This window comes from Phyllostomus hastatus, unplaced genomic scaffold, assembly GCF_019186645.2.
Source record: "Phyllostomus hastatus isolate PE091 unplaced genomic scaffold, TTU_PhHast_1.1 phas_contig_148, whole genome shotgun sequence".
Classification (NCBI taxonomy): Eukaryota; Metazoa; Chordata; class Mammalia; order Chiroptera; family Phyllostomidae; genus Phyllostomus; species Phyllostomus hastatus.
Genome location: NW_025333607.1, coordinates 16,685,097 through 16,708,391, shown reverse-complemented (window position 1 = coordinate 16,708,391; position 23,295 = coordinate 16,685,097). Strand labels below are relative to the sequence as shown.

Genomic DNA, 23,295 nt, shown 5'->3' with positions numbered 1-23,295 from the left:
ATAGTTCCTTTAATCAACCTGTTCTCTTACCACAATACCCCCGAGAAGGAAGATAATGCTTAAAAGAAACATACACATCTGGCAAATGATTAAGGCTCTCAAAGATCAGGCCTCCTTTCCTCTCCCTGACTGGCCGTGCTTTCTTTAGGGGACCATCTGCGCAAGCCCCTCTTTCTTCTTTAAACAATTCTTGGGGACTTACAAATTCTCAAGAACCTGTTAGAGCAGAGCACAGCGGAATGTCAGGGCAGTGAAACTACTCTGTATAACGATGCATCTAGAATGGTGCATACATGTCATTACATGTTTGTCCAAATCCATAGCCTGTACAGCACTGAGAGTGAGCCATAACGTAAACTGTGGGCTCCGGGTGGTAGTGATATGTCCGCGTAGACTTGTCAGGTGGAACCCATCCCACTCTGGTGGGGGATGTTGATCACAGGAGAGGCTGTGCGTGTGTGTGCGGCCGAGGGGTCCAGGAGAAATCTCCGGATTTCTCCAGAGAAATCCCTTAATTTCCCTTAAGGAAATGTGAATCCCTTAATTCTGTGGTGAACCTCAAACTGCTCCAAAAAACCCCAAAAAGACAAAGAATCACCATAATGGTGGTTCACATGTGTTATCTTGGCCTTTAGTCAACCAATAAGTCATTACAAATAGAATATTATTATCAGTCCTTAATAATGAAGGCGATATCAAGTCAACCGCTTCTGAACTAAGAGGATTCAGAATCTCTGACATCACGAGGCGGATGGTTCAGAAAGGGCAGCACGAGATGCATGGGAAGAGTGACTTGCTGTGCGTGGTTCGAAGTAACTGCTAAGACGTTCGAAAGGGCAGGTCAGTCACGTTCGCCTTTGTTCGCCTCGTAAATGGGTTGGATCATTGCCAGAAAACCGCATTCTTGGGAGAGCCATTTAAATCTTCAGATACATCGATTCAGTATTCTGACTTACACCAAGAGTTAAATGTAAAATCAGTTTTACTGCAGTCGAGTTGGTCTTAAAAAACAAATATCAGCATTTGGGAAGAGAGAGGTAGAAGTCAGTCTGGATTAATAGAATTTATAGTTGAGTCACGATGAATTAAAAAAATACGTTTTTCTTGGCAATAATTAGTTTATGTTCTCAATGAGGTAAAATGTATAAAATGTGCACTAAAGTAACGTTGAGGGCACTCTGGTGATAACAATGATGAGGTTTATTTTTTGTCAAAATGTCAGAAGGAAACATTGCCTGTGGTTGGTCAACTGTGAACTTCACACTACGTTGTCTGAGGTTAGAAGATTAATGGGTGCCTCTCCCCGTTGGAGAATCTACACATACACACACACACACACACACACACACACACACACACAAGCCAAACTCAACCAATATAAAACCGACAAGCCTTGCAATCAAAGATCCGCTTAGGGCTTCACTGAAGCAACGATGGATTTTTTTGAGCCACCCTCCACAAGGATGACATGAAACACGCAACCTTTCCCACCTGCCCCCTGGGAGGCTCGGGAGTGTGCTTGCATTTGTCCCCAGTACGGGGCGCGTGCACGCACACGCACACACACACACGTGTCCATGAATCAAGCTAAAGGCATTAGACATTATTGACATACAAGATCAAAATAAATAAGAGACATGAGTTGTTCTTTCTATCTCGAACAGCCGAAAGTTGACGAGAAGGTATAAGAGGGAAAGGCTTGTCCGTTAGCACCGTGGACTGTGATGAAATCGCATTTCTATCTCTGTGGGACTGGCTGTAGTTAGGAAGCGAGGGTGGCAAGTCCGAGGCCATGTACAGAGATGTCTGCGTCAGGAACAGCAGCTGTGTTGTCTTTTTAGAACAACGGGATGGAGAGACAGCGGATAAAAATTGGGGACCGTTTCTCCTTGGCCTTCCTTAGGCAGATTTCCCGGAGGCGGGGATGGCGGGGGTGGCGGCTGCGGGGTTGCTTTTCGGGAGGGGAAATCCCAGTCCTAATCCCTTCGGCCTCTGCACGGCTCGGACGGGCTCCGCCAGCCCCTTGCCGTCGCGTCCGAGGCCGGAGCCCGGGGTCCATCCCATGCTCTGGAGCATCCGGTTCCCGATGTTGTTTTCGGAGATGGGCTGGGCGTGTTCCCCCACAAACCCTGAAATTGTGAAATGACAGAACACATTAGTACTGGCACAGGTGACGAGGCGCTTGGGCTAGGAAAGCCAGGTTCTCTTCAAGCTTTTCTTTCAACAAGGTACCCAGGAGGGGAGTGGCTTGTCATAGCTGAAAGATCAGCGGGAAAAGAGCTGGGTTAGAGTTTCAGCTCTACCACTTAGCGGCTGGTTAGGTTGCCACCCCCCCCGCCCCCCCAACCCAGCAAGTACTAAGGACTTATTAAGTGGATAGAGAAAAGTGAAGCTTGGCTGTGACCTTGACAATACTCCCAATCCTGTTCATACTGCTGTTTTTAACGAGCTTTACATTTTACTTTTCAACTGCGGTTTACATTCAGTACTATTTTGTGTGCAGGAGTGTCTAACCCACAGCCCGTAGGCCGCATGTAGCCCGGGATGGCTGTGAATGCGGCCCAACACGGAATCATAAATTTACTTAAGACGTGAGATTCTTTTTTGTGATTACGTGTCTCAGTGTATTTAACGTGCGGTCCAAGACAACTCTTCTTCTTCCATGGGGGCCCAGAGGTGCCAAAAGATGGATGCCCTGCAACGTGGTGGTTAGACAATCACATCCTTTTTTTATTTAAATATTTTTTAAAGATTTTATTTATTTATTTTTAGAGAGGGAAGGGAGGAAGAGAGAGAGAGAGAGAAACATCAGTGTGCGGTTGCTGGGGGCCATGGCCTGCAACCCAGGCATGTGCCCTGACTGGGAATCGAACCTGCGATGCTTTGGTTCACAGCCTGCACTCAATCCACTGAGCTACACCCGCCAGCGCTAGACAATCACATACTTTATAAAGTGCCCCCCCCCGATATTTCCAGCACCCCCCAGGTACCACCGGCACAGACTCACGGACACAGAGAGCACACTGGTGGCTGCCATGAGGGGCAGGGGTTGGAGGGCTGGGTGCAAAGGGGAAGGGATTAAGAAGTGCAGATGGGCATATAAAAATGTAAAAACTGACCCTTTTATTTACCAAAAATAAATAAAAGCCTTGTGTCAAAATGCTTCCTTAATATACTAACAAAAGAAGACATTAAATTTTTATTTTGAAATGATGATTATGGTGGTGACCAAGGTAGACCTCCAAGGTGCCTGATTTCCTACCGAACAGCCACTGATCAGCTGCTGCGTTAGGTCAAACAGGGCACTAGCATCCAGCCCTGCATCCCTGATTCTGTAGTGATTGCTACGGATTGATTGATTTCCATCTCTAAGCTAAAATCAGGTCAGAGTTCTGATGCTACTCTAGGCTCCAGTTCTGTTTAATCGTATTTATGATACACACGCTTGCAGAAGTTCAGATTTAAAAGTTAATATTTAGGAAAAATACAAGACCCATTTAAAACATTCCTGCAAAAACTGCCGAAGTGTGGTAACCGTTCGTTCTAAAGTGCACAGCAAATGATAATTGATTTGCTATCACGATTTTAAAAGGTTGATACTTCAGGTATGATGGCCCAGGAGTGTTGTGTTTTTATACAGGCAGAAAAGAATCCAACCTCTCTGTTTTTTTTTTAATGCTGGTTTCACTTCTCTTAATGGAAATAAAATGAAGCGTTATCTTGTACTTACAAAATAGAAACAAAATAGGAGAAAGATTAAATTTCTTAAACGCTAAATCCACATAGAAACGCTAAATCCACATAGAAACACTGATTGATGAAAAAGCAAAACAAAACAAGAAAAGCAATGGCTTTTGGATACAACCTTAAAAGGAAAACAACAAATACTTCATTTTTCATGGAAAAAGACTCTCCAATAAAATGTTGGTCTCTTATCCTTTTCCTTCTCCCTCTCTCTCTCTCTCGCTCTCTCTCTCTCTCTTTTATGAGATAAAGACACAGGAGGGAACCACCTCGGTCAGCACCTCGCACCCCAGCCACAATTTCCTCGTCTCCTGCTCCCGGCAGCGCTAAACCCTCTCGGTCCTCTCCGAGGAGGCTCCCCTCCCGCTCAGGCAATTCCAGCACTAACCTTCCGCAGGCCCCTGCTCCCGGTGGCCCTCTCTCCACTCGGGACCCCTTACCTCGACGGTTAGAGCTGAGCCGGCCCTTCCTCTCAAACCTTCCAGAAACTGTTGTGGATGGCAATTCACTTGCGTAATTGGCTCAAGAGATGAAAATCTCGCATGGGCCTCTCTTCACTCCTAATCTGTCCAGCTGACTGCGAGCCTAATTGGCAGCGTGTTGAGTAATTTGGCTGCTCAAGTGTTGTATTGATGTTGGATGAACAGCCCCTGCAAGGGGAGGTGAGTCCCCGCTCCGTGCTCCTGCGGTCCGGGCTCCTCCTCCGTATTCCCACCCCCTCCCCCCAGCACCCGCAGCTGAGGGGCGGGACTATTGCTATTGTTGGCGGTGCCATTAAACTTGCGGTAATACTGTCCTCTGTCCTCAGTAACTAATTTAGCAACAGGGCTTTTGCTTACTGTTTAAAAAAAGAAGAAACAGCAATAAGCACAGAAAGTGGTACATGTCACTACTCTTTGTCAAATATATATTTTTATTATTTCATTATTGTAGGGCTTGACTATATTAATAATATAGTCCTTCTACAAACCATTCTGTATTTTATAAGCAGTATTGCAGGTGTCTTTCTTGTGAATTTTGTTCATTAAAATCAGTTCAAATCGTTAATTGCTTATAAATTCAAGGCACTTTTTAAATAAGGAAAATTTAATGTAAAACTAGTTGTTTTTTCTGAAGTGATAGAAATTCGGTACAGAATGAAAGACGTGATCTGTATAGCTGTGTTTGGAGAAGGGAACAGTTTTATGAACAAATGTTTTGGTTATTTAGAAATACATTTCTTATGGAATGACTACATAACAAAAGTAAGGTCTTCAAGAAGCTAAAACACACATCTGCACATGGGACTGTGTTGGTTCTGGAGGCATGCAGGCGTGCTTGCTTGCTGTACTGTGGCCGGGCTGGTTCGGGTCTGTCTGCCGTGGACGCGCAGGGCAGCAATGGGCCTAATTGGATTGTATGTGAATTATAATAGCAACTTCCCTGCACTTGCATGAGAACAATCTCCAGCATACACAACATTGAAAGACTTGGTTACCCTAGAACATAAATTACCTGTGGCTCTTAGAGATTACCTGTGTTTCCAACACCCGTATTTCTTTCTCTTTTCCTTTTCAGACTGAAATGGTATTGACTCCACTCTCTCTATATGTGTGTGTATATATGACTCCACTATATATATACGTTATTGACTCCACTATACATACATGACTCCCCTTTATACCATTATATGTATATATACGACTCCCCTTTACACCACTATGTATATACGACTCCCCTTTACACCACCATGCATATACGACTCCCCTTTACACCACCATGCATATACGACTTCCCTTTACACCACCATGCATATACGACTCCCCTTTAGAGATGAATTTAGGCATCTGAGTCTACATGTTACCATTTCACTGACTGACCGTTGAACCTCAAATATATCACCCAAATTTTTTACTATGTCACTTCTTCTGGCCGCGTTTCCCCCAAATGACTGAGACGTTATTCTCTTCACAAATTTCAGTCTTGCGTGAAAGCTGCCAGGCCGAACTGGAATAGCAAGTCGGGCTGAAGAGAGGATTTCAGCTCTCCTGAAACACCACAGGGTTCATTTGGGTACGAATCCGCCTACTCGAGCTTTCTTTGGCTGGTATTTAAATGACAACTTATGTTGTAGTTGTACTTAGTGTAAACAGCATATCCTCAGTTTCGTTTCTTTTATTCATGATGATAATCCCTAAATCTAACTGATTCATTTATTCCGTTTACGTTTATTGTGATGACTGATCTATCGCGGTTTATTTTTATTGTGTTCCTTAATGATAACATAAGAAAATGCTATTTCATTTTGCTTTTTCTTTGCTTTTTCTATGTGTTTTTGTTTCCTTTTTTGTTCCCATCTGACTCATATACATCCAAATGAGTCCTCTTCATCACCATTATTTTTATTTATTCAGTATTAGTGTAGCCTCATGCACGCCTATAACTTCTTTGATCCCAATTCCCTCTCGCTATTCTTCTTTATGTATTCCGGTTATTTCTCTCTCTGAGGTATTAAATGTAGTCCTAATCGGCCTTGACCTAACAGTGTCTTTATTTCATCCCCACGTGTGGACACAGTTTAACTGGATATAAAACGCTGGGTCGAGTCTGCTGTTGTCCCCCAGCCCTCACCTGGAAGTGTCACCCCCCCTTGCGGAGTGCACTCCTGCTCCTCAGGCTGCTGCGGGCGGAACCTCACCCTTCGCCAGGTTGTGTCTTCTCTCCCTGGCGGCTCTTGAGCTCCTCTCTTTGCAGTTCTGAAGTTTCATTACATGTGTGTCCAGGTGTGACTTTATTTATGTTCACTATTTCTTGATAAAAGAAAAAAAACTGTAGTTTTTGAATAGGAAAGTTCCTATTTTTCTTCAGTTATGAAAACTGCCGATATCATTGAATTCTGTCAATATTCTCCTAAATCTTATACCCCCTTGTTCTTTGTACTCCTTCCGGAGTTTTGTTAGACAAATGTTGAACTTCTTTCTCCTTCAAGTCCCCCACCTATTCTTCCATATTTTTCATATTTTCATCCCTCTGTGCTCTTTCTAGTTTGTTTCTTTTTTTTTTAAGATTTTATTTATTTATTTTTAGAGAGGGAAGGGAGGTAGATAGAGAGAGAGAAACATCAATGTGCAGTTGCTGGGGGTTATGGCCTGCAACCCAGGCATGTCCCCTGGCTGGGAATCGAACCTGTGACACTTTGGTTCGCAGCCCACGCTCAATCCACTGAGCTACGCCAGCCAGGGTCTAGTTTGTTTCTTAATATTCCTCTTAAAAGTCACATTTTTCCCCAGTTGTGTCTAATCTGCTGTTTAACCCATCCAGTGAGTTTATAATTATCAAGGTTTTTTCATAATAAAAATAATCTCAAATTTCGATCTTTTCATTTTGCGATTACTCCTATTTGGTTTTTAATGTGTGTTTTGTTTTAGAATAACTGATTCTTTTAGTTTTGGTTTATGAGATCCTCTTCAGTAGATTTCATTTGCGGTGATTCTGGAAGCTTGGGGTCAAAGCCATGCACACTTGAAGTGGTTTTGCATTTGTTTCAAAGACCAACTTTTATGTCAATATTTTGGCTTGGTGGAATTTTTAAACTAGCAACTCACATGAGGGCAGGCTCTTGGTTATACAGCTTCTGCTTTCTACTCGGAGCCCAGGTGGCAACCAGATGCTCTATTTTCTGCACCTGTGGGTGAGTTTTGTTTCTCACCCGCCCTGTTCTGAGGACCCAGTTTTTCGGAGGTTCTCACTTGATGGGGTCAGCTCCCCGGCTTGGCTCCCTTCCCGTGGGGACACTAACCCTCACGCCTCAGGGTGTCTGAGACTGACCACTCCGGATGTGGGGGGTGCTGCTTAGGACTCTCTTTGGCCTTGAACATTTTCCTTCCTGCGTTCTCAGCTCTGCTTCTAAAAAGACGGCTTTCCGTCCTACCCAGCATGCACAGGTATTATGTAGTGTGAGGATGTTCTCATCATTTAGGTTTGCTTTTGGCAGGAACAGCAATTATTTCCCATTTAATGTGTGTGTTTACTCTTTCATTAAGTGCTTCCTGTACCAAGTGGTAGCAGCGAGCTATTTAAGACTCTACTAAATATCTGAACGGCAGTTTGCTGATTCATGTAACGAGAGGCCCAGATATAGCTTGGTTTCCAAATGAATGACAACAGTCACCCCCAAAGTCTGCCTGTTTTAAAATTCTGGAAGAGATAAAATAATGTACAGTGGTCACAGAGATCCAGTGATAAAAAAAAATAAAGGTATAATTATTGGTGAGAGAAATTTGGACAACTGAAGACATATAGCATCTCGAAAAGTAGCTTGGTTACAGCAAACATTACCTTATTATGTTCCATGTGACTTTTAATTAAAAGCTCACTGTTTAAAAATCTTCTCCCATTATCATAATTCACAACCTGCCTTTAGTGCTTTAAGTATTCTTAGAGATTCTGTTAGTATTAAAATTGCAGTGGAATGCAGGAGAGAAAGTTGAAAAGTCGTAAGAGCTGTAATGCAGTCTCTTGCCAAGAACTTGCATACCCATGTGAACACGGTTCCCTTGGAGTAATATCTATGCTGAGATATTAAACTTCAGTAGGTGTCTTTCAGTATAATTTAAAATGTAGAGCAAAAAGGTTGACTCCTATAGTGAGTATTTTCCCTATGATATTATTTCACTAGAAAGCAAAGAGTTTTAGCACATACTAATTTTGGAGAACAATGAGTTTGGTAGTGTATAGCGGACACAATGTTGTTGTTTTTTTTTAATGTAATAGCCACAACATCAATCCCTATTCAAATCTTGTGATTATCCTTCCTCGAGAAGCTATGACTTCTGCCAAAAACACAGGCCACACCAACGCTGCTGACTGCCTTTTTAAAATGTGTTAATATCCCTCCTATTTTGTTCACTGCTCTTCTTCACCTTTACAGATGACATTTTTCAAACAATAAAGTGCATTCTGCTGGCGCACCTTCTGGCTTCAGCAGTTCTCAATTTTCCAACAGCAAACCTACATCCCTCGCTACGGAGACACCCACTGTCCCTGGCCGTGTGACTTCGAATGAGGCAGGGAACAAGCCGTCCATTTAAAAATCAATACCTAACCTTATCAATATTCATTTTACATTGTCAATACAAAACACAAAGGTGAGAGAGCAGTAAATAAGCTAAAGCACTGAAATAAATTCAGTGTTCCTGCCATGATTCATAAATGTTCAAGTGGTAACACGGCGGGCTAACCCACAACCTTGTAAAGTGGCTTGACTCAGGGCTTCGTGCCACTGCTAAAATGGGGTGAGTGCAATTTTCAGCGTGTTAGCAGGTAAAGATGATCGAATCTTGGGTTATTAATTTCATAGGGGACTTCAAGTATTTTTAAAAATAATATGGATTATGCATACAACATATGACTTTATCTTCAGGGTCTTAAGTGATTGTATAAACCCAATTTAAAATTAGAAAGTGAAAGTGCCTGTTTATAATTTTCTGACAATTCTTTTGTTAAATCTTTTCTTAACCTGCTGTTTGAATGCATACCAGTTCTCATAGAAATCAGAGGAGATCATCAAACAATATTCAAGCTGTCAGCCTTTCAACACATTCCATATTTTAAATGAGAGTTATCTTCGCCTGAATTTTTCCTACTTAGATTGAATATTGACTTAAAGGCTGAAGGAACTGTGAAAATACATCTCAATTCAGTGTATTTTTTGGGAGGTCTACAAAGGGACCATAAAAAGGTGAAAAAATTCTCCTTAATTCTATATGCTAACTCAACTTTGGAAGCTTACAAGTGTAACTGACTCTTTATTATGTGATTGACTATATTCCAGCATTTGAAAATTATAATTTCAGAGACAAGATGATCTAGGATTCACAACCTCATTATCAAAGTGTATTTATGCAAAAGCATTTCTTGAATTTGAATAATAATCCTCATCTTAGGGTTGATTCATTAGTATTAGAAGATATTCTTTTAAAAGCTGAGGTCTTTTAAATAACCTCATTCCCTTCCTCTTTGAGAGGAACAGTTATGCATGGATTTAAAAAATGTACTGGAAATGAGGAACATAACTCTCCTACTCCACTATTTTTTGAGTAATTACAAAAATGCATTAAATTTCTATGAATTTTATTCCTTGAAGTAAAAAAATATCTAGTGAGATAATCAAAATCCCGAATCTTTAAGAAAATTGCAGAAAATTGCAGCAGATTAGAGATAACAATACCTGGACTCTGCTGGGGTGCGTTCCTGAATGTTTTAGGCTATGGCTTAATGTTTATACCTACACTCCCTAGAAATGATTTCCTCTGGGGCTGTGGCGTTGTAACAGCAGAACCACCTCGTAGAAATAATTGTATTACCCTCCTGGACGCCGCTGCACGCTCCTCGGCTGTCCGGGCGTGGGGAGCGTGCGCAGAGCTGGCCCCTGCGTTTGCTCTGCCCGACTGCAGGCGCGGAAGTGCTTCAGGCACATTCCTAAGACCACGTTGTTTCTGCCTCTAACGTCGGAACGGTTGAGAGATAAGAGAATTCAGGGGCCCATTCAGCTGGAACAAGGACACGGACGAACCCTACACCTGCCTTATGAAAGATGTAAATTGAAGAACTTAATGGCATGCATTTGATCTAAAAGTGGCTACGTGTTCCCGTATAAAGAGATCTATTAGAGGGATTCTAAGTAATGTTCTGTATCTCTGCGCAGCAATATTTAGATCAATCTTCTATGAAACTTAAGATCTACAACAGTGTGTTCTAGTGAACATAAACAATGGCTCTTTATACACACATTCTTACAAAAAGGCCATCAGTAAGTTGTTGTGGGTTAGGGTTCATGCAGACGTAGGTTTGAATCCTTCCTCTGCCATTCAATACTACGGAGATAAGAAGATCCCAACTCTCCTCTGAATTTTAACTTTGTGGTGTAAAGTGATGATAATAATAATAACTAGCTCATAAAGTTGTTGCAAAGATAAAATAATAAAGTTTCTGGTACATAGCAGGTACCCAGCGAGTGGTAAATAGTATTCTCTACGGAAAGAAACACATTCTGCACACAGGTGTTTCTAACTTCCAGTTTCTGAAAATTCAATCCAGCTAGGAGGTCAGATATCAAGTAACACTCCTACTTTCATGATGTAGCCCTTTATATAGGTGAAGAAACTGGATTATGAGTGCTCTGATTGTAAACGATTCTTCAATTTTTGAGTGCTGAACTATGGAATAGGTCCCCTAAATAGAGAACTTAAGCTTCGTATCTTCAATTTCCTTTGAATTCCCCATGTCAAGATGATGCATATGTGTGTATGTCTGCGTATAACTTATTTTTCCCTTCTCACTGCTCACTCTCCTGTGATGTGAGTCTTATTTTCCTCTTCCATAATTAACCATGGAAAAGCAACTTTTCCTTCAGAGGTGCCCCCAGTGAAGAGAATGCATATAGAACTGAACGGTCAAGGACCCCATGAAAGAGGCCACGGCTGTTACTCTTTGTGACGGACCAAATACACGCACTGAAAACATGTTCTCCTAGTCATTTCGCTGCATCCCAAATCCATCTGATGGTTGTTTATTCCTTTGTGGGCATCTCTGTGTTACACCCACTTGGCTCTCCCCATCCCTGGTTTCCCCACCTCCGCCTCCCTTCCCCGTGCTCCTCCGTGACCTCTCACAATGCACGCGAATCTTATCCATCTCCTTCACAACCGAGCTTGAGTCTGTGCCCTTCTAGGAGGGCTTTCTGTCCCTTCTGGTCCAGCGACTTCTCCCTGTCAGCACTTGTGGTTTCCCCGATGCTACCCTCATTAGAATAGCATGCTCTTCCCCAGTGACTGGTTTCTGAGGTGGAAACGCTGAGAGGTTTTTCGTCCTAATGCTCCCATCGTCCAAATAAGGGAGGATGATTCTAAGATTGCTGCAGAAGCTGGGACCTTCCTGGCCAGCTTTCCATCCGCTACAACAGGAGGCCTGCATTTTGAGGCTGATCCTGAACTTGGGTGTTCATTATTATCAATCTCTTCTGGGGTTATCTGCATTTCCATCAATATATTCCTCTCTGCCCACTCCCCACCCCCGCCGCTGCCCTCCCCCGCACACAAATCTGTACATTTCTTGCGGCCAAAAGCACAGCCTTGAAGTTCCTGTGCTCTGTAATACCTCTCACAGAGTCTTGCATCGGGGCAGGTATGGAGCAAATATTCTACTGATTGGCTGCCTGAAAAATCTACGGAAGGAACGTGCAAGCCATCCTGACACCGAATGCAAATGACTGAACGGTTGCTTGTAACGGTGCCTCTTCTTCGGTGCAAGTGATGAAGAATCATCTGTATTTTACTCTTGATGGTTTCTCAACGTCACATTTGGGCTCTGCCCCGAGCCCGTTCCCTTTTACCTGCTGCTGGAGGTCCGGGCAAAGGCGCTGCTTTCCTCCTCCGTTTGATGTCCCCCGTGCACAAGGACCCTAAATGCAGGCTTGTTTGCCTACGAGTAATTATCAGGAAAAAACAAAGTATTAGCAGAGGAGGAAAAGAATGATACATAAATGCACAGCTTGTATAATCTGAACCTAAATCAAAACGTTCTCAACAAAGATGGAGCAGCATCGTGAAACCACCAATCTTGTTTATATCGAAGCATAATTACGTTTGTTGACAAGCGTTCAGCGGCTAAATGCGCCATCATAAATTGTTACTGGAATGAATAATATAAAAGGAATGCTTTTTAATTTTCAAAACTGGCAATCTTTCTGGCTCAACATAAAATCAAGCACTGTTGCTTCTGACAGGAAAATAGCTAAGATTAATTATCTAAAGAGATCACAATATTGTTGCTAGGTTATCAATTGGTTACTAATGCTTTGCTGTCAGAGCAACATTTATTACCGGAAAAGTATGATCAATTTCTTTTAGGATATTATGCGGCAGTGAGTTCTCTTAAAACATTTTAAATAGGAAGAAGGAAACAGTGATGTTCTCTCTTATAATTCATATGATTAGAATTCTTCAGTTAATTATCAGTTAGGTGAAGAAATGTAATTTGAATGAATGCACCAGTGCCGGCCTGCTGCTACTGAACAGGCTAATGTGATATTGGGTTATATTTGTAAAGACATGGTATGTGGGAGCCTTCTGCTATTCGTGGAACTGGTTAGAGTTAGATTATTCTGTCTCATCATAGGTTCTTAAATTAGGGAGTCTGGGAAAAATAAGGAATGGCCCACTGGAAATCAGGATAAAGTAACACCCGCATGGTAAGGATTTAAAAGTCTCCAAATGGGTCAAGCTATGGAAGGACTGCTCACACCCAGGACCTCGGCGCCGGACGTGGGGCGGAGACCGTGTCTGGTGGTCATGAAGCTGCAGCACGTGTCTCATGTTCACGGGAACACAGGCCCTTTTTGTATCTCATAGAGGTATGTGGCAGTGCCCTCGAGTTTTATAGGGCCCCACTGGAAAACATCCATATTATCAGAGAAAAATTCAAAAGGAAAAATTCATTCATCCAGGTATGTGTTTATACGGATGCACTCAGATGTTTAACTGTTATGGAAAACTGGAGCTATGGACTGCAATTACTTTAAGTATAAGTTGTATTTATAAGGCACAAACTAAAGTATAATTAGTGATCAGATAATTCAAGGGGTATTGACAACCAAAGATATACTGTGAAAACCTGTCAGTATAGGTTAAGAGCAAACGGGCATTTGTCTAGTTTTCTCTTCCCTTGTATTGCATGCATAGTGTTTTCCTGTTACAGAATAAATGTTTATGATTATTTATTTTTAAATTCATTCCATCACTAACTTTGCCGAAATATATATATCACATACATATTATATATATATCACATATATATGTCAAAACAGTCATTAACATGCAAAACTGTTAACATTTTTATTGGATTTTGTGGTGTAGTCTTGGCTCACAGTCCAAGGAAAAATCAATGGTTATGATCGCATCTACTTTTAAAATTAAAAATGGATATTAAAAATAAAGTTGAAATAAAATCAGAGAAGACACACCCCTTTTATCCAAAATTCATGTACTTGCTTCTTCAGCAAGAATGTATTAGTAGCTCCTACTGACTTCGCAGGAGGCCCCACGATGGCGGTAAACATGCAGAGAGCAGGAAAGAGACGACAGAAGAGGCAGAGAAAACGAAAGGTTCACATCCCGCCGTTGGAAGGGTGTGGCGTGCGAGCGGGGAGCTAGAGTCGTACGTGTGTGTGTGAAGCACATAGGGACACAGGTGGCTGTGGGAGGCACAAGCCACTTCATTAACTATTACGAGAGATTTTATTTTTTCGGTCTTTATAACAATTCTAAATATGTTGCACTGAATGCCACTTGTTTCCTTTGGTCGGGGAAAAAAATTCGTGCTTCCGTAGAAGACGGTATTTAGAACCCACCCTTCCAGTCACGGGAGCTTTCGCACGGCTCTCAGCTACAGACGAGGGAAAGCAAGGGGAAACCACTCTTGTCCACGGAAAGGCAGACGCATTGTCCCCAGGAAGGGGGGCCGCCCTTTCTCCTGCAGAAAAGCCGGTGCTGCCTTCATTCGCTCATTACCTTCAGTATTTCTGACTCCACGGAAATCCGAGCTGGACTTCTCCTTGGAGGCCCTTACAACATCTGCCGGGTTCCCTCGTTAATTAACGAGTTAAATTAAACCTCAGACACACGTTCCTTTTACGTCTGCCTATGTTAAGAGTCAGGACTTGACCTTTTTGTACAAAAGCGTCCTTCAAAATGCAGATCCCCCTGGAAGCCTCCCCCTGGCAGAAGAGGGGGATTGAGTGTCCCTTCTGCAGAGCCCATATACCAGGCGGGGTCAGAGGTGAGCCCCGGCTACAGGGCAGGGACGGCGACATTCTCAAAGTGGGAGTAACGTCCGGATCGGAACCCTGAAGCGTGGCCCTTCCGGTACGGAGCTGTGACAACCGACCTGGGGACTGTCTCCTCTCCGACCCTTCTGGTCACACACAGTATGTGTCCTTAGAGCTTGAGCCGCTGCTGGCCAGTTTCCTGCGCTCACTGCTGAAGGCATTTCTAGATGACAGGGTCCCTTGCGTTAAGAGGAATGTGAATAGCTCAGCATGTCTGGAGAGAAGTGTTTACAGAAGGGCTGCAGTTGACCCTTGAACATGTGGGTGGTAGGGGTACTGACCCCTCCAGAGTCAAAAATCCGTGCGTAATTTTTGACTCCCCAGACCTGTGGCTACTAATAGACTGGGAGCCTTATCAATAACATCAGCAGTCTGTCAACACATATTTTGTGTGATGCATATCACACACTGTGTCCTCACAATAAAGTAAGCGAGAGGAAAGAGAATGTTACCAAAATCCTAAGGAAGAGAAAGTACATGAACTGTGTCTACTGGGGGGAAAAGCCCATGTATGAGTGGGCCCACATAGTTCAGACGGTGTTGTCCGAGGGTCACTGCAGAGTGTCACAGGAGGATAGCGTGGGAGATGGGTCCTGGGCCATACATGCCACGGATGCCCCCCAAAGGGGCCTGGATTCTGTGGCTGAGGGGACTCACTGGAGGCCAGTGAGTGGGGGAGAAAGCTGGCCTAACTCCTGGGATGCTGGCAGAGTCGAGGCTGACGGGAGGGAAGGGAACCAGGTCCGCGCCGGTCCAGACACGTGTCCTCCCAGCATCCCCCTCTCAGTGCAGGAACGAAAGAGGGACACCGAGCTGCTCAGTGGAACTGCCCCACATCCGTGTGTCCCACCGGGGTGGAGGGGAGGCAGTCGGTGACAGGTCATAGGTCTGGATGATTTAAGCCAATGAAAAACTGAGCCCGGTTTTATTACTTTCAGATACATGTAAGGCTCCAACGAAGCTCAGAAATTTAGTCCAGAGTGTCCTTCTTAAGACATGCATTTTGCCCTGGCTGGCCGTAGCTCAGTGGATTGAGCACAGGCTGAGAACCAAAGCATCACAGGTTCGATTCCCAGTCAGGGCACATGCCTGGGTTGCAGGCCACGGCCCCCAGCAACCACACATTGATGTTTCTTTCTCTTTCTCCCTCCCTTCCCTCTCTAAAAATAAATAAGTAAAATCTTAAAAAAAGGCATGCATTTTAAAAAATAACTAGAAAAAATATTTGAGTGTCTGATACATAGTAGCTCATTGGGACTATTAATACTACTAGTTGTATGAAATGGAAGTCTTCTAATTGCTTTAAAAATCACTCTCCCAAGTCAATAGCCTCTAAAGGTGTATTTTTTTATATGACTTGGTATTTATTAGGAAGTACTATTTACAAACTCCAGGAATACCTCCCTCTTCTAAACCTTTTTCTCATCTGCTGGACTAAAAATTTCTTCTGGGCATCTCTACACAACAAATGGAACATATCATTTTTATTGGATTCCTCTCCCCTGTCCTCCACAAAGCGACATAAGGGGAAAGAGACAAAAGTTCAAGGAGAGTAAAGTTTAAAGTTAATACAGTCAGTTCGTTGCGCCCGAAGACCGGCACCGTGAGAAACACAGTTGTGCTTCAGCAGATCCGTCAAGGACCCACTAACTGCTGCGGCGCATCGAGAGCCCTGGATTGTCGACCAGTCAGATTACCACCTTGAGGCTCGTCTCCCCCTCCACTCCCTCCCCTGCCGCCGTTTCCTCAGCCAGCTGCGATGGAGCTGCTACAGATAACACGAAGTAAGGTCCACTGTGTTAGTTAGTTGTCCCTCTTCATGTAAAACATAGCGGTTATTTTTTTAATTTAAAATCAATGAACATCTCAAAGGCAGCCCTCTTGCTTCGGTCTTAATGAGTCATTTGTCTTTGCAAAGCGCAACACCTGGGTTCTCATTCAAGGTGAGAGTGGGCAATTTTTGTTTGTTTGTTTGCTTATTTTTCCCCTGGGTGCTTGGGAGGTTGACAACATTGTCGTATGAGCAGAGCCAACATTATTCAAGAACAATGCTGAGATCCTTCTGTGAGGTGCTGCAGGGAAATCAGCGCCCACCTCGACCAGTGCGCTTGTGTTCGCTCGCAGTGCAGACGAGGGCAGGCAAACCCAAGCCTGGTAGCTTTGTACCTGCTGACACCTTGAATTTGAGGGGTCGACTCGGACAGGTATTTCAGGGAAAAGGATGCAGAAATAATGCTGTTTCAGTGTTAACGTGCACTGGCACTGAGTTATGATTTGAAACGTGGTTTCCCATGTACTAATTCTGAAAATATCCCTATGAAATATTAGAAAAGCTGAGCTTACAGAAAAAAACAAACCTTTTTTCCCTTGAGAAACGGACTTCACTCATCTATCCCATCATTCATGGAGACAGTGTGGTGGTAGGAAACTGGACATTTTAACCCAAGGGGGAAAACGTAAAAAATAAAAAATTAAAAAAAAACCCTCAAAAATCAGAAGGCAGGAAGAAAAAGCCCGAGCGGGAATACCTCGCCTGCGAACTTGGCTTTGATGTGGGCTGACATGGACTGAGGCCGGCGTGTCAAACACAATAACACGCGAGCGAAGACAATGGGAGCGTGTCTCTCCGTTCTGCGCATTGACCAACAGGCTCCCCAGCGGACCGGGCGCAGGGAGAGCTGCCCCCTGGACACGGCGTGCTGCCGAGCGGCCGGCGACAGGCCGCGCAGGACCGCCACGCAGATGTGGCTGCGGGCCCCGGCGCTTGGCAGGACCACTCACTGTCAGTGAGAGGAAGACACGCCTGGACAGGGCCCCAGCTGCACAGAGGTGACGCGGGTCTGCGGTGTCACCGGGAGACGTGTCGGGGCTGGAAAACCCAGGCCTGTGTCAGCGTCCTCGGCCGGGCCCACAGGACCCTCTCCTCCCCCGTACTCGGTCCCCTAGGTCTCGCTGTGAAAGAAAACAGGCGCAGTAAGCTCGTTCCCTCCTGTGCCAAAACGCACGTTAGGTGTCAAGGACCCTCACGTATACATACTCCTTAATTCCTGGGATCGCAGCAAATCCTCGTTTTTAATGGCATTATCTTTCCCAGCCCGTTCTTGTGGGTGAAAATCCTTTGCATTTGGGGCTGTCCGTCATGCACACCAACCAGCTCCTGGCTTGGGAGCCTTTTCTCCCCGTGGTTTTGGTCATTTGACCGACCACCCTGCCCCCAGCCCATGCGTGGCTCTGTGAGACTTCCCGACTTGACCACGATATAACCCACTGCACTCACGTCAGAACGTGCGTCCCGTGGCTGGGCTCCTGCTTTATTCTGGATTTGTCCTGTCTCGTCATACACCTTCTGTGGGGTGGCATTTTGTGGGGTTTCTTCTTCACGTCTCTCGTTGTCACGGGACTTGATTTTTACAGTGAGCGTGCAACAGAGGAGAGATACAGGTTTTCACTAGCTGGGTGGGCAGCGAGCAAACAGTGAAGTCACCACATGGAAGTGGTCGGGGCAGCTGGAGGGGTTTCTCTGTCCAGGGCATCCTCTACCACTTCGCCCCGCAGAGGCCGTGGTGGAAGTTCGAGCTGTAGGTTCCGTGGGTCTGAGTTTTTTAAAGAAACTATTAGTTCCCAATGCCCTGTAAATGCGCTAACACCAGAGCAGTGTATTCGACCTACTTCAGGAAATGTCCTTTCCATGTTTCCTGACCCGGCCCGTCTCTGAGGGTCTGCTCTTTCTCCCCTCCACGTTTCTCAGTGCACACAAACCCGCATGTTTTCTCTTCCTTCAGCCCTCCCAAGGGCTCTTGCTCTGCGTTTCCCATCGCTCTGCGTGCGTCTCTGTTGTCACGCGCATCACATGGGGTGCCTCACGCTGTGTGTTCAGACTAGAGGGGCTTGATAAGTACCGACTGCAGACAACTCCAGGCCCCGAGACACGTCGAAGCCGCAGAGCCTGGCTTCGCGTCTGCCGTATGTTGGGAGCGCCAGAAACATGTATTGAACTCAAGTGGAACAACTGTTCCTTTGGTGATCAATCACGCATTTTTTGTAACACTTCTACTTTCTTGAGCTGTTATGTAAGTCCACTCAGAAACGTTCCGTCAGCAACAAACAAGACGTGACTGTGAATCAGGAATTCTAACTGACGCCCAATGACACACAGGAAGAGTAAGACAGCTCCCTCCCTCCAGGGCCGGCGTGGAAGGAAGGAGGCACACGAGGCTGAGAAATGGCTGCACCATGTCACAGAGCCACCTGGCTGGAGGAGCAGACCGTCTTTTGGGGGGAATGAGGAAAATTCATTTCTCCTGCGTTCAAATTGGGATATCGTCTCTCCAAGCAGAAGCGAAGATATTTGAGGCATCTTGGAGTATCACACCATGCACTGAGGACACAGTAGGCGCTTAGTACACTGGTACTGATTTGATTTCCTTGATTCCTAGCTATCGGCACACATTTGTGGTTATATCTGTATATCACTGATGTTTAGTCTAACAATAAGCTTACTCTAATTTCCTTAAAAATGATCAAATAAATCTAGTGTTGACTCTTTGGATAAAAAAATTACTCAAAATGAACATGATTCTTTTGGATAGCTCCAGTAAATGCAAGAAGATTTGTGTGTACATTTAAAAATTGGGATGTTGATCCTGATGACATCTTGCATCTTACATAAAAAATAAAACCCATCCAGTCAGACTGTAGATCCAGATAAAATCTCACATGCCTTCTGTCATAATGGAATAAGAAATGTCCTAGACTGGTGTGGTTGCATTTATAATATCTGCTCATAAGATTATGCCACAGTATTCTTAACTCCTTTGAGTGGAGCTCACACATTCCTCATTTTAATACCCACTTCATCCATTGCAGCATAAAAATTTTAGTGTTTGTTGGACTGACTTTCTAGTGCAATCTCCTGTTTGATATTTCCAACCCTAAATCAAGATTCAAATTCAGTTCTGATGTAGCATTTGGAGTAGAGGTGGTTATTTTCTTTGTTTCACCAGCTTCAGGGAGAGGCGGAGTTAAAAGGGCAGCAGAGAATATGTATTTTTTAATTACTGTTTTGCGTATATGTCGCTTTCTTGAGTCTTGGAGTTGACCATCTGAATTACTAGGAACATCCAAGCTTACTGAGTGCCAACTGTCTATGAGGTATTATGCTAAATATTTTGTCCTACTTTATTTTGTTTAATCCCCACAATAACCCCTTATAGTTCTGAGGAAGCTCAGGTCCAGAGAAACTGTTAATTGTCAAAAAATAAATCACATAAACAGAAAATGAAGTTACTGTATTTAAACCAAGTAATGCTTGCCTCAAAAGAATCACATTTTCTCTCTTCTGCACTACATCATTCAACTTAGTTTATTATACTCCATGTAACAAATGTCTTCTGAAAGTAAGAGGTATGCCGTGAAACAGGACTGAGAGATAAGGAAGATGCGGTTTTCATTTCCGAGGGGGTAAAGCCTGCCTGCCGACCACATTGAGGGTCCACGATTCCACCTTGATACACAAAGCGTGTGGGGGCTGCAGGCCCCCAGGGTGAGCACGCGTGGAGGAGGCACCAATGCCCTGCAGCACACATGTGACGTGGCATGTCGGGGCTGTCAGCAGTTCAGAATGACGGGACCTGGGGCACACAGAGGTGTGGCAGGAGATGACGCCTCCTTACGTGCATCCCATCAAGTTTTAATATTGAATGATTCCGTCCATTTGCAATAGTTTCAAATTCTCCAGAAAGCAAAGAATGAAGCCGTCTGCTTCACCGAATGAACCAGTTTGATAGCTGAACTCGTGGAAGCAGGCCTGTCCCCAGTTCTTTGCGGACACGGTTCTGGGTTTTGCTGCGGCTGCTGTGGGGAAGTCCCTGTTTCGGTGAGGGGATGGGAGCAAACGCAGACCCCCCTCCAAGGCAGCTCTCGGAGTTGAAAGGCTTTGCTCATCGACAGAGTCCGCAGGTGACTTTGCAGACTGAGTGGGCAACACGGGCTCGAGACTGAGCTCAGCTGTGACTTTCTGCAAAGCGTCCCGCGGCTGTCCTTATCGAGAGGTGACTTATTGTCCAGTCATAACTCTATGTGCCATCATTCTACAAAGTACATTTGCTGAGCAAGGCTATTTATATCTCCATATTGAGGAGGCAGTTAACACAGGATATTTTTTAATCGTGGGCCAGAATGTCTAAAAGTTGTGAAAGGTGGAAGGAGTCATTTCCACTGTGGAATATGCCTGACAGCACTACCATTCTATGTAAACTGACTTGAATTTAGGTTAAATTATTGTTGGTTGATGGAATTCAATTGGGAATCTGTGACCCAGTTGAAATGTCGCCTCCTTAAGGAAGCCCTCCCTGATTGCTATTGCCAGAATAATCTCACACTCACCATGTTTTCTACCTTAAACTATAGGTCCTCATGAGCATGAACTAATACTCTAGCTACAGTGTATATTCCTTGAAGACTGTGGGGCCCACATCTGATTTATTTTTTTAAGTAAATTCCCCTTAGCATTTACAAACCTTGCCAATTCGGGTGCTTATTAAATAGGTGTTGAATGAAACTTGTCAAGGTGTGCCAGGGTTTTAATACTAATTTGTTTTTATGGTAGTCTTTTAATGGAAGGTCCAATTTCTATAGTAAGTAAATGATTACTTACGGAAATAGAAAAGCACAAAACATACACAGGCCACACCTTGGGCCTCAGGTGATAAACGTCTATAAAATCAAGCTTGTGCGCCTAAGCCAGCAGGCGCCTTAGCTCTCTTGCTGCAGAATTTTGTGTTTTACTCAGTGTTACTTTGTGAAAAGAACACTTTCTGTTTCCTCCCTTTCCATGAGAGTTTTTTGGCAGATAAATGAACGTTATGTCCATAAAACTTTTACAGACTTGTTTGCAAATGCTGACGAGGCTTGGGAGAGAAGCCGCAACAGCCAGGTGAGCCACGCGGGGGCTGCGGTGACTGACGGACACCGCCCTCAGGGACCAGGTCCCACGCGCCCGAGACACTGGCAGGGCTGGAGGGCGCCCGCTTGCGTTCAGGAATGATCTTGCTGTCAGGATCGTTGAACCAAATGCCCTGTATCGCTTTTGCTAACTCGGGTCTGTTACTGCCAGTATTTGGACCGTCTGTGGCCTTCAGATGTCTGTGGAGAAACACCCTAGAAAAAAATCATCTCAAATATAAACGGAGCCTTTCCTTGTATCATTTATATAATGCTTTTTTCTTTTAAAGGAAAACATGGGTATTCCTTTAAAAAAAAATTCAGAAACTAAATGCCAAACAGTCAAACAGCAATCACACAGCCCATAATGGCTAATATATCCCAAAAGGAGACATGGAAGTGAGAGGGGTGGACAGTAACACCTCGGGAAGGGTCTAATCAAGATGCAGCCGAACTGGAAGCGAATCGGTTCTCCAGATCTAAACGCTAATCACAAGGAACACAGCAGACAGAGGAACGTGTTAAGTGACGGTGTGTGGAGAAAATCGGCGACATTCCTGAGGGTGGTGGAAACTTTGGGGGACAAATCTGGCTCCTTCCCCCACCGACTTTCAAGGAAAACCAAGGTGGGGGGTGAGGGGGAGGGTGGAGAACTTATAAACCAAAGGGAACTTAAGAGATACATATACCAATCAATTACAACAGGAAGATTTCATTTGGATCCCAGTTCAAATAATTTATAAAATATTTAAAAATAATCAGGAATGTGAATATCCTATACATACATGTACACACACGAACATATGTATACATATATCCATTAAGAAATTACTGCTTTTTTAAAAGATGTGATAATAGCACTGTGGCTTTTTAAAAAATAAGAGGCTGCTATTTTTTTTTACAGAAATGTACTGATGTATTGCAGTTGAAATAACATCATAGATGGACTTCGCGGTTAGAGGAAGGAGAGGGTAGGGGTACATATGAAACAACACCGGCCACACATTGCTAATGATCTCAGCCGGCTGTAGATACATTGGTCTACATTTTTCTCTGTGTGTGCACGATGAAAACTTTAACAATAAAGTGATTGTTAAAATCTGCAGTCATCATCCTGCCCTCACAAGTGAAAAGGCATCTTTTCAACTCATGAGACTGCCAATGTAAAGTCATTACAGGTTTTTTCAAATCTTGCTGAGACTCTCCATACTTTTTAAATGATCAAAATTGAAATTAAGTTATCCATGAAATCTGTGTCTTCTGGTCTGCGTCTACCCCTGGACTATAACCCGATATACAAAGATTACAGAAATCCCTATCGGAGGTTTATTGTCCTTAGAGAGGATAATGCATAGTTTTTATTCCATCTTTCTAATTAGTAATTTAAGCATATGTTCAGCATTTAACTCTAAATGTTTGCCTTTTCCCCAAGCTCGGAGACAGCTGTCCAAGATGTGAATGCCAGAAAACATTTAAATATCAACATCTGTTGAATTATGTTAATTTAGTGTAATATAATTGAGTATGAGTTAGAATTGATCAGAAGTATATGAAATAAACAAAGGTAAATTCCCAACAATATCTTGGTATGCAAACAAATCACTATGGAGTGATGGAAAAATATTTCCAACGAGAAAGGACGAGGAAAAAATTCTGATCGTGAAGCAACTGATTTTTTTAGAAACATAGTTCTAACTCTCTGGGACATTATTTTGTGATTTTCAGTTTATTTTAATAATGTCTCA

At 43.8% G+C, this 23,295-nt stretch overlaps 1 protein-coding gene across 2 annotated transcripts in view; it reads right to left on the bottom strand.

Annotated features, from left to right (window-relative positions):
- Positions 1-1,098: 1,098 nt before the first annotated feature.
- The window catches only part of GPATCH2 (G-patch domain containing 2), a 120,352-nt gene continuing 98,155 nt past the window's right edge, over positions 1,099-23,295 (bottom strand). Inside the window, exons 9-10 of one of the 2 annotated variants that reach the window (XM_045860511.1) lie at positions 12,116-12,204; positions 1,099-2,129 (exon numbers count right to left, since the gene is read on the bottom strand). In XM_045860511.1, coding sequence (XP_045716467.1) covers positions 1,900-2,129; positions 12,116-12,204 — 319 coding nt within the window. In that variant the 3' untranslated portion in view covers positions 1,099-1,899. The remainder of the gene's footprint in view (positions 2,130-12,115; positions 12,205-23,295) is intronic. The other variant, XM_045860519.1, reaches the window with a different exon arrangement.